General features: G+C 32.8%; 1 protein-coding gene and 1 long non-coding RNA gene across 2 annotated transcripts; both read left to right on the forward strand.

The window, feature by feature from the left end:
• The first annotated feature begins 321 nt into the window (after positions 1–321).
• LOC133794139 (uncharacterized) lies at positions 322–804 on the forward strand. Its single transcript, XR_009875122.1, has 3 exons — positions 322–408; positions 540–611; positions 699–804. It is a non-coding gene; the product is annotated as an uncharacterized LOC133794139 (long non-coding RNA).
• Positions 805–5061: 4257 nt separating this feature from the next.
• On the forward strand, positions 5062–8555 carry LOC133796033 (uncharacterized). The gene is made up of 6 exons (XM_062233514.1): positions 5062–5076; positions 5515–5576; positions 5675–5731; positions 5806–5941; positions 7954–8094; positions 8198–8555. Exons 1-6 carry the CDS (start codon positions 5062–5064, stop codon positions 8300–8302), a joined length of 516 nt encoding a protein of 171 aa, XP_062089498.1. The 3' UTR covers positions 8303–8555.
• The last annotated feature ends 3134 nt before the right edge of the window (positions 8556–11689 follow it).

An 11689-nucleotide genomic window follows, 5' to 3' on the forward strand; every position in this document is an offset into this window, starting at 1 on the left:
GAAGGAATTTCAATATTGTCTCCAAATTTTCAAACAGAAGGAATTTCAATATTGTTTCCAAATTTGACTGTTTTTCTCAATATCAGATTCCTCTCCATGAATTTCTTCATACACCTTTTTCAACCATTTTATTAATTTAATTAAAAAATTGTGTTTATTGTGTGTAATTTTTACTTATTTTTGGTCTGATTAATAATACTAAATATGGGACCTATACCATCAACGATCACGAATCTGACTTCCCTATTAGACTTGTGAGTACTATATTTAATAATCATTTTCATATTTATACGCACATTTTTAATGCTAACAATCTTTAGTGTGAATTATCTGTAGGCGATTAAGTGAAATATCTAATGTAAGTTCTTCTATTACATTTATCAAGGATATGAAGTCTCTAAGTACCTTGTAAGTAACATGGTTTCAACACATTATTACACCCTTTCTAATAAATCATTCAAATTCAAACATATCTTTTTTCTTCTGTGCTGTTCTGCTTTGAGATATAATCTAACAACTATTAAAAAAAAAACCTGCAGAGTACTTAGGAACAACAATATCACTGGTACAATTCCATTGAATAACGGAGAGCTCCAACAGTTACAAAAACTGTAAGTTAATTAAGAAACTCAAAACTACCCTACTTGCACTATTAACTTTTCATGTTCACTCATGAAGTTGCACTTTTTTTTTTACAGAGATTTGAGCTTTAACAAGTTAAATGGACAGATTCCAAACTCTCTTTTCAACATTTGCTCACTCTCTTATCTGTAATACATCTTTAGTTTTCTCTCTTGGGTTAACGTGCTTGTACCATTTGGTTAACTCTTTCTATCTAAAAAAACTGTCATTTTTTTTGGCAACAACTTTACATTGAATGGCTCAAACAACAGGTAATTTTCCTCAGTATTTTAGAATAGCTTCCTTCATTTTTGCTCTTATTTGTACTGCACTTAATAAATATGTTTCAAGTGTCTATTGCTTAAAACTTTTTTCTTGGATTTGTTGTTCAATATTATATAACTTCCTTCTTTTGTCTAAATTTATTCTTTGTTCCTTTCAGTCTTCTTCTTGTAACAAAAGCCACTTTTAACAACAGATGAACACAAGACTAATGGAAAAGTATTATAATAGATATGAATATATATATATATATATACTCAACTTTTTCTTTCTTGCTTTTATTTAATATCTAAAACTTATAAACTCATATAAATTAGAGTGACAGAGAGATAGGGAGAAAGAAAAAAAGAGAAATCAGTATTCTTTCTTCTGTTGTTTTATTTTAGAGAGCTTGATTTGGTTAATTTTATAATTAAATCTCAATATCTTTGCTTTATTTGACAAGAATAAATATGTATGTTTTAATCAACAGAAAAGTGGTATTCATTTTCTTATTATTTTTTGTTTCATAGTTGGATGAATGATTGAGATATAGTTACTTCATTTGCTTCAAGAATCAGAAACTTATATGTATGGTATTTACAACGCTGAATCTTTTTTTGTTTGTCCCTTTAAAAATCATAAGATTTGTGCATTGATATGAGATAAAACGCTAGAAAGATTAATAAATAATTAATTTTTTCTAATTTAAAAATCATAATTCTTTTTATAATCTGCTTTGTGGGTCAGTCATAATTATTTTTCAGAAAATTTTGGTGAGAGTTTACGAATTCGTTCCATTCTGTGTTAGTTTGGGTGTTAGATTCACTGGTTGTTTACTTAGTTAAGAGATAGTTTTGGAAGCAATTAAATATGTGTATTTCAGATTCTAGAATGCCAAAATAATGGTTGGTTGTCTGGATTGTTGTTATAAAGCTGCAATTTTACACATTATTACAATTTTAATATGTGATTTTGATAAATTGCTTAATGTTGTAATGTGAAAATTAATATTTGGTTTTACCACATACACTGTTGTTGATACAGTTGATGTGATTGCAATTCCGAGACATAAATAAAAAGGATGAGTTTGTGAGAAGAATTGCAGAAGCAGCAGAAAGTAAGTTCAATTCAATTTCGTTTTCTGGTTTTAAATATGCAACACGCATTTTATTGATTTTTCCTCTTTTTTATTTCTATTTAATGTGATAAACATATCCAAGTATATACTTACTTTACATTTATTCAATAAGACCAAATAAGAAAAGAAGAAGAAAGAAAAAAGTCTACTGTTCTTAAAGATTATAAAAATCTGAAATCATCAATTGCTGAAGTCTATCTATTGGAAATGTTTACTTTTAAATGGAAGTTAATTTTATCGAGTGAGTTTAGTTTATGATATCATTGTCATTTTAACTTATTTTCTTATTTTATTTATTGCCTGACAAAATTTTGGTATCTTTCTACCTTTCAAGTTAAACTTAGGTATTTATTAAAAAAAAAAAAAAGTAAAAGAAGTTAAACTTAGGTATAGCATAATTCCATATAATGTAATAAGTTGCTTCCAATTAACGTTAAAGTTCCATATAATTTATCACTTAAATTCCTACCTTACTCACTCTTTTCTTGGGTTTTGTTATGCTGCATTTATTTTCTGGATGCCTGCTTAATTTAACTTCTGTTTATTTTCCCTATGCAGATGAAAACGGGATATGTTTCTCTTGTTTTATGTTTAAACATTAGTGTTGATCCTTCTATTTTTTTGAAACTCTTTTATGTGGTTTAATTTAAGGTCAATCCTCATAAAACTAATTGGTATTAATTATCTATATGGATCAATAATCAAATATGTTAGAAACTGATTCTCATTTGTGTCTATATATTATCTTGTGATTTGTCTTTCTCTTTGTCATAGAAGTGGACGCTACTTAGAGACCAAACAAATATATTATATATTTTTTTCATATATGTGTTAGTGTGAAGATGCCACCTTGATTATGTAAATCTTTTAGGATATCAACGATAGTCTTTCAAAGTACTTTGTTTAATGGTAGAGACAATGGCTTTTGACATAGCAATTTTTTTTTTTTTTAAATATTGCTCTCTTTTTGCTCAATAGATTTGATCCTTTGCCATCTAAGTTCTAACCAAAATCAACTTAAATTAAAAGAATGAGGACTGGTTTTCTTTAGGCTTACATTTGTGCATTGTGAATTTGAGTAGACCGATTGTATTTCTATGTTTAGGCTATTAGTTTTGGGTTAGAAGTCTGGAATCTGAATTTAACTAGATGGAGCTTTCGATTATCTCTCTATGTTTAGGCTAACAATTTTAGGTGCAACATCATTAATCTGTTTAGAATCAGAATTGCATGTTGGGCTACTTCATTTTGGTGCAACATCTTTGTTAGTAAAAAACAGTTCTGAAATTTTGAACATTTGGAGGGCTTATTACATGTGATTATTAAAGATAATTTACTAACGCAGTTATGTAACAGGTGGTTTGTCAATAAACTGAAGTTTATGTTCATTGGTTGGCTTAAACAACTCTAGGTCTTATAGATAATATATTCTTTACTTGCATCAAACATGTCATTCTTTAGGTGAATCTATTCCTGTTATTTTCTTGGATGTAATCATGTAACTGGTGAGAGTGTTCCCCTTTCTGAAACTGAGTTGGATGATTTTACTCCGACTGGAACAGGGGAGCCTCCACTCTCAAAAGAAAAGTCTTGGGTATGCGTAATTCATATGCCCATTTTTTTATAGTTTCTTTTTGATGACCTATGGGAGAGACTTTCATTTTGTAACTTTACAAGTTGCATGCAAAAGTTTTGAATTAGTTGTTCAATAACAAGACACGTTAGTTTATTATCATTGTTTTAGAAATGATTTTGCATTTATTTTTTTTTCTGAGTGCCTTCATAATTCAAATCCCTTGACTTCTATCACTTATTTTCAGGTTAAAACCACAGATCCTTTATCTAGAAAACCTGCTCAATGTGAAACAAGCACAATGCCACAGTCGGCTGGTTCTTGCTGGTAGCGTTTTCTTTTCCAATCTATAGTAGCTAGCCTTTTGTTGTTGTTCTCAACTGTAACCCATTTAGCCTCAATCACAATTTAGTTGCTTGAAAAAATTACTGCTGCTTTGTTATAGAGTGTTAGTTATAGAGTTTGATATTACTATTACTTGACTTGGTTAGGCCATGCCCTTTTAATATAAATATCTTGGTATATTTGTTGTTTTCAAATATCCGACTATATAGTTTCCTGAGTATATTTTTGGATTTGACATTTGATCTTGTTTGTGATTATGTTTTATGGGTTTGAGATTATTTTAGTTTCAGTTTTTTTATCCTATTTTTGGATTTAAACTTTCGGTGTGCTGTGCTATAAAATCTTGAGCTTCTTGCAGTATTATTTGAGGTCAGGGGGATGTAAATTTGGAAAAGCGTGTAAATATAACCACACTAGAGGAAAGACTTCTGCAGCACCATTAGCACCAGTTCTAGAGTTTTACTTTGTTGGTCTTCCAATCTGAGTGGTATAACATCATTGTTCTGTCTATATTTTAACCTTTCAACATATAAAAGCTGCAATAGTTGCTTGTGGTCATCTTATGTGGTTTATATCGCAGGGTGAGAAAGAATGTCCATATTACATGCGATATCCAAAACATCTGCCTGCCATTTCTGTCAAGGTCTGCTGCTATTTTCTGGGTAAGTTATTATTGTACCAGAAATTCTACTCATTTCCATGCTTATTTAAAGGGTAGCGATGATACTAAGTTTTGAAGATTAGGAGTCTATTCAAAGATTTTAGTTTGCATTTGATATCAGTTGCTTCTGCTTGCAAACTTTGGTTTTATTAATGTACTTTATCCTTTATATGACTTCAAAAGTTACTTTTTTGCTTGAATGATCCTTTTTTTTAAGAAAAAATTATTTGGTGGTTGCTTTTTGATGGATGCGAAACTATGTGATAAGTTTGTCTAAAACAAGTAGGAGAACTATTAAGGAATAGCTTAAGAATCATGTTTCGGTGATGAAAATAGTAATCACCCTTTCCCTTGTCATATTTATTTTTATCATTTAAGTGATTTTTTTTTTCTTTTAAATATGTACTGGATACTTTTCTCCTAATGATTGTGAAACTTATTTATATTTCATGTGACACAATGGGTTCTTCAATAGTACAATTTTTTTAACAACATTTAAGAATTCTGTTAATGTTATCTTTATGGTGGATGGGTCTTGAGAGCTATCCACCACATATATAATTATATTTCAAGCTTACACACACACAAATATATATATATTTAAATATATACATATATTGTTTGAAAATAGTTTTTTAAAAAATAAGATACTGTTTTTTAATTGAATTTGGCAGCAATTTCTGCTTTCTTCTTCTTTTTTTCCTGAATGTTTGTTGGAGTTATCAATTTAAGTGTTGATTAGATGTGTATTTTTTTGTTTAACTTATCATTTTTACATATTTACGACATTACCCATTTAGATAGCGGGGATTAATTTTTGGGGGAGAAAAATATGTTGTATGTGTCATGAGTTTCTGTAATTTCCATAGGCTCTCACAAATAGCATCTAATTTTCTGATTTGTAATGCATAGGAGTGTTTTGATCCTATTGTAGCAAGATCTGGTTGTGATTTGATTCCAATTATGGTGTATGGGTAAGCAAACTTAGCCTATTAGTTTGTGATTTATGTGATAATATATTGGCAAGCAAAGAATCTTAATTTATGATGTCTTTTGCTTTGGAAATTTGCAGAAGAAATATTTCTGGTCAAGAGTTTGGAGGAATGTACTGTGTAGTTTTAACTGTGAGGTACTACTCCTTTTCTAATATTATATTGGGCAATATGTTATGTTAATGTTCTTTCTTTAATTGGTTATTGATAGGAGTATAATACCTTTCTTCTGCAAATGCATCCATCCACACAGGTCTATTGTTGTATCAGCCGATCTTCTTAGGATATTTGGTCGTGAGGTAGCCGAGCTTCCCATAGTGGCGACAACTAGAGAACACCAAGGGAAAGTAGGAACAAATGTGTAGAGTCCAAGAACTTTACTTAGCTAAGATAGATAATAGTATGATAGTATTTATAGCATTATCTTTGTTACTGTGGATTTTTGGTTCAGACCGGGAATTATTTGGACACTCATAGTAGTACTTATAGATTTTCTAAGTTTAACCTATAGTTTAAGAATATTAAGTATAACCTAAGGTTTGATTAAAGTGACTGATATTAAGGATTATATTATTATATTATAAGGTTTAGACATCAACCAATAGGATTTTAAGCACATGTTTTGAATGGTAATTAAGGATTAAGATTTTTGAGGATTAAATATAATAAGGAGTAAAGTTTGAATGTTATAGGGTCAGTCAGCAACTTTGAGTACGTTGAGGGCTTAGTCAAGGCTGTTTACTCCATTCAAACCTAGCTAAAAATGTGTAATTTCGTGTTTAAATATTCAGCGTATGCCGATATATCGCAGCTATAGGGGGCGATATGTCGCAGCACGTAGATATGGAAAACACGAAATGATGCACGGTCGCCTCGGGCATACTGGCCCAGGCGATATATCGCCTACAGGGGGCGATATATCGCCTCCTTCAGCATGGATTCAAACTCTTTTGAATTCATTTCCTTTCAGCCATTCAAACTCCTTCAACAGTCCAGCATCTTGTGAACGAGTCTTCAGCCTCTGCTGAACGATTATTCAAATGATTTTCACCTAAAAAGCCATTATTTTTATTTAAGTAAAATCAAGATATTTTCATTCCCAAACTCTATAAATAGGACCTAGTACCCAGCCATTATTCACCATTTGCTCTAAGTTCAGAAGCTGCTAGTGTTAAGTGAGTGTGAGAGTGTAAACACTTGGTTTGGGGAAAAACTATAAGCTTATCAAACACTTTGGGAAGTGAGTTCTATAGTATTTCGGTGAAGGTTAGATTGATCTTGCAATCTTTGAGGTAAACCCAAAACTCTAGTTCCTTTCTGTATTTTATGTTATTTCCTTTCTCAAAACCTTCTACTCAGTCCCCTAACCTTATTCTTATTTTGGTTAGGGAATCCAAGCTCTTAAGCATATAAGTTGGTAAGTATGTTTTTATGGTTTAGTCTTTCCATCTCTTTCATTTCATCTCCTTTCTTTAGACTCACTCTTTCTTATGGTTTTAGGAGTGTTCCAAAAGTCCCAACTCAGTCCATAATCCCGGTAACTTTGGTAAGGAAAATAGGCTAGAATTAATATGTTATGTGCTTATGTTATCTATATGTTTTATGTTATTAAAAGTGTTATGATATGTATATGTGTATGTTTGTAGGCTTGGGCATATGACCCATATGACTAACAAGACCCCAAATGGGTTATGGGCATATGACCTACTTAGCTAGTAGGACCCCATTAATCCCATGGGCATATGCTTGTTTAGTCTATGGGACCCCAAGTAATAATGGCCATTATAATAAGTGTATTATGTGTTATGATATGTCTTTACGTTATTATGACATTATGTTTATGTTTATGACTATGTGTTAGATTTTCCTTGCTGGGCATTAGGCTCATTCCTTTCTGTTTATGTGCAGGAAATAAGCTTTAGAGGCGGAAAGATTCGTGACGCTTAGAGGATGTGTATCGATGGTGAATGGAGTCAAGGGGCCGAGCGTTATTCGATTCGAGGATGTAGTCTTGTTTATGTTTTTATGGTTTTAGAAGTATTTTCCGCATTTTCTATGTAACCCTTTTTAGTTTTTAAGTTATTTTTGTTTTAAAGACAATGGGTACCCATATCCTACTTATTTTATGAAAGTAACCTTTGTTTCCATAAGTTTTCAATAAAATTATGGTATTTCTGCAAAAATGTAAGATTTATGTATAGATTCGTTAATGGTCCAAGTAGTCTAGATTAGTGGGTCGTTACAAAATGAAACTTTGATTTTTTTTCTTCTTCTTAGTATTTTAGTTTTCTTTTCGTTAATGTTAAGAAGCAGAAGAAGAATAACTACTAAGTTGGTATATTTTGGTTTGTTATAACAGGGCTATTTCCAAGTATTATTTTCATGTATAGAGAAGTTGTTGGTTTCCCTGAATGTGGAAAACATTGTGCTTCCTGCTGCTAAGGAAGAAGAGTCAATCTGGACAAACAAGTTTGGATTCACAAAGATGAGTGATGATCGAGTAAGTGTTTATATATTTCATGACACCATTAAAAGATTTTGTTTGGTTTTTAGGTCTTACAAATAAAAAATGATTAATGTGGTTTGGTTGTAAATTTTTTCAGCTGTCAAAGTATATGAGAGAGGTGCAGTTTACAATTTTCAAGGGAACATCCATGCTGGAAAAGGCAGTGCAGCAGCAACAACACGTAATAATACCACCAGAATAGCTTAGCATACATTGAAAGATGGGGTTCCTCACTTGGTTGTCTACACTGCATTCTTTTACTTCTCAGTATCTTGTTTTGTCCTTGCTATAATCCTCACATCACATTCCTTTACTACCCTGTGCTGGACTTACTGAAATCATCATTCAAGGCTTATATGTTGAATATTTAAGACTACTTGAGTACTTTAAGAACATTTTGTTGTTGATGACAGTGTTGAATGTTTTAAACTAATTTGTGGATTGTTAATATAATGTTGAATGTTTTTACCATTTGTTATTTGAAAATCAAGTTCATTTGATGATGCTAGTATATATTAGAAAGCTAATTTTAATTATATAAAAAAAATAAAATATAATAGAATAAATTAGTGTTATATAAATGAATATATAATGAGAATTTAAACTTATCTAAATATTAAAATAATACGAAAAATGTGTTATAATGTCTATTACAATAACACTTTTTATAAGTGAAGAATTTTGTTATGCAAACTTCATTATATAACACAAATAATGTGTTATACTAAAGTGTAGTATAACACAGAAAATGCGTTATACTAAAGTGTAGTATAGCACAAATTTGTAAGTATTGAAATGTGTTTTATAATCGACTATAAATAATATAATTAAACACTTATCTATTTATTAAAATAACACAGAAAGTGTGTTATTGTTGACAGTATAATAACACATCTGTATAACAATGATAAAGTGTTATGTAAAGTACCCTGACCTACGATAACATAGTTGGTCTTAACACATCAAAAAGTGTTATGGTATGTTTTAATAACACATTTTTGGTGTTATTAAAAGCATTTTTTCTTGTAGTGTGTGGAGTATACCTATATGTTTTCCAATCTTCATTCTGAGCTTGAAGCTATCCGCCAGAAGGTACTAGACCTTAGGTGCGTTCATGGCTCTAGGGATGCGGACATTGCATCGAAAGATGAAGAGATCAGCACTCTCTGCAGTACCATGGAGCTCAAATAGCAGGAAGTGACCGAGTTGACTCTCAGGGTAACCCGGATGGAGGGGAAACTTTCTGATCAGCTCAAACAGTCTGAAGCTGCCTGAAACAAGGCACATGAGGAGTATTCAGATATGACCTTCTCTTGCTTCTACTTGATCTGGAAGTCCAACAAAAATATGAACTTGGATTTCCTTCCTAAGAAGATGCGAGTGAAGGAGCTTAAGAAATGTCTGGCTCGTGAGGCTCAGGGCAGTCTTTCAGATGATACTCTTCGTCCTAGTTAGTCTCTTTTTGGTCTTTTATGCTTTGTCTTTCCTTTTGTCCCATTGGTGGGGCACCTTGTACTTGACGGTTTTTACATACGACATTTTATGCCTTTATGCATTTTTGTTATGAGTACTCAGCTTATTGATATAAAATTTTATTTCCAATGCTTACTAAAAGTATATCACCTCACAACCCTCATTGGTTCAAGTATTAGTATACTCTGAACACATGTATTTCACGGGCCATACTAACCTTACTCCTTTGCGTTTTTCATGCTAACAACCATGGAAGTGTGAGTAGTACGATACTTCACCAAGTACCACGAACAAAAACGGTCAGGTTAACCACCCCATGGGTGATAGGCCGATCACCCTATAAGGGACTTGGCAAGGAGTCTCCCCACCAATGCCTTTTTTTTTTTTGCACTTTCAAAACATATGTTGAACAATCGTCCTAGAAAAACTTGAGCATGCTTAGTACTTAGAGTCACGTCCTCATTGCTTGTGTATACCCCGATCAGTATGTACTATATGCGCCCCAAGTGATCATGGTTTTAAAAGCCTTGGTCACTTGCTACTTGACCATGTCTTGCTTTGAGCGTTTAGACACATAGTACTGTCCTTTTCACCCAATGATGCAAGCAGCAAATGCTTGTCCCTCATTTGTAGTCGGGTGATGGTTTCATACTCAGTAGCAATGACACCTATACACAGATGCAGATTGTGTAGCAAGTGTTGATCATGATTAATGTAATCTCTTGTGTGCTTGTTATAATTATTGTAGATAGAAGTGTCTAAGTTGGACCAATCGGGTCTTGATGGGCTAATCGAGCCTTTAATGAGTCTTAGATCAAATTATCAATTGGTCCCTCAAGGACCAGATTCGATGATGGCAACTGGTCTTCAAACCATTCTCTTTTTTTATCGTATGGGTCGATAGGTTCCTCAAGAACCATGATCGAACATGATAAAATAATTTGGCGATAAGGTCCTAGGACCAGTCTCTCTTTTTGATCGTGTGGGTCGATAGGTTCTTCAAGAACAAGAATCGAACATGATCAAATAATTTGGCGACAAGGTCCTAGGACCAATCTCTCTTTCTCATCGTATGGGTTGATAGGTTCCTTAAGAACCAGAATCGAACATGATCAAATAGTTTGGCGACAAGGTCCTAGGATAAGTCTCTTGTTTGGATCTTATGGGCGATAGGTCCCTCAAGGACCAAAATCGATCATGATCCGATGGGGTTGACAGGTCTAAAATGACCAGTCCCTTGTTGAAATAAATTTTAAAGAATTAAGGAAAACTTAAGAAATTAAATTCATTCATTCATCATAAGCACAATGGTTGTTGCATACATAATTTGAAAATAATACATTTGTAGATTAAAATTTGTATCACCGTTGAACCACTTCACTAATAGTACAAACGGAGGTGTTCGCCATTCCAGTAGCTTTTGATAGTTCTCCATTCAGTCAAGCTATCTTTTATGTCCCTTGTGGGATCACCTCCTCCACAAGGTATGGCCCTTCCCAATTAAATCCTAGTACCCCTACTGCAGTGTCCTTATTTTTTAGGAACACCCTCTTGAGTACTAAGTCCCCAACTTGGAATTTTTTATCTTTCACCCAGGAGTTGAAGTATCTGGCCATTTTTTGCTGGTGTGCTGCTACTCTAAGACTTTGATTTTCTTGCCTTTCTTCGATTAAATCAAGCAACTCTTATATTAGTTGATTGTTCCTCCCTTCATCGAATGTCTCTTGTTTATGCGATGTATGAGTGAGTTCAATTGGCAACATGGCTTCATACCCAAACACCAAAGAGAATGGGGTATGCCCTGTTGCTGTTCGAGTCGTTATCTGATGTGACCATAGGACCTCCAGAAGTATTTCTTGCTAGGTTCCTTTGGCTTGTTCATGGCATTTCTTCAGAGTGTCTTTGATAGTCTTGTTCATTGCTTCTACTTGACCATTTGCTTGGGGGTGTGCTACCGAGGACAAGATCTTTCTGATTCCATGCCTCGTACAAAATTCGGTGAATAGATCACTGTCGAATTGAGTTCCATTGTCCGAGACTATCTTCTTCGTTAGACCAAATCGACATATGATATTCTTCACAACAAAGTCTAAGACCTTCTTCGAGGTGATGGTGG

This window comes from Humulus lupulus, chromosome 8 (assembly GCF_963169125.1).
Source record: "Humulus lupulus chromosome 8, drHumLupu1.1, whole genome shotgun sequence".
Lineage (NCBI taxonomy): Eukaryota > Viridiplantae > Streptophyta > Magnoliopsida > Rosales > Cannabaceae > Humulus > Humulus lupulus.

What these genes read in the sequence shown, in the direction of transcription:
- LOC133796033 (XM_062233514.1), top strand. An exon ending in ATTCCAATTATGGTGTATGG is followed by an intron (nt 5,577 to 5,674) that starts GTAAGCAAACTT and finishes GGAAATTTGCAG; the next exon opens with AAGAAATATTTCTGGTCAAG. An exon ending in TGTGTAGTTTTAACTGTGAG is followed by an intron (nt 5,732 to 5,805) that starts GTACTACTCCTT and finishes GGTTATTGATAG; the next exon opens with GAGTATAATACCTTTCTTCT.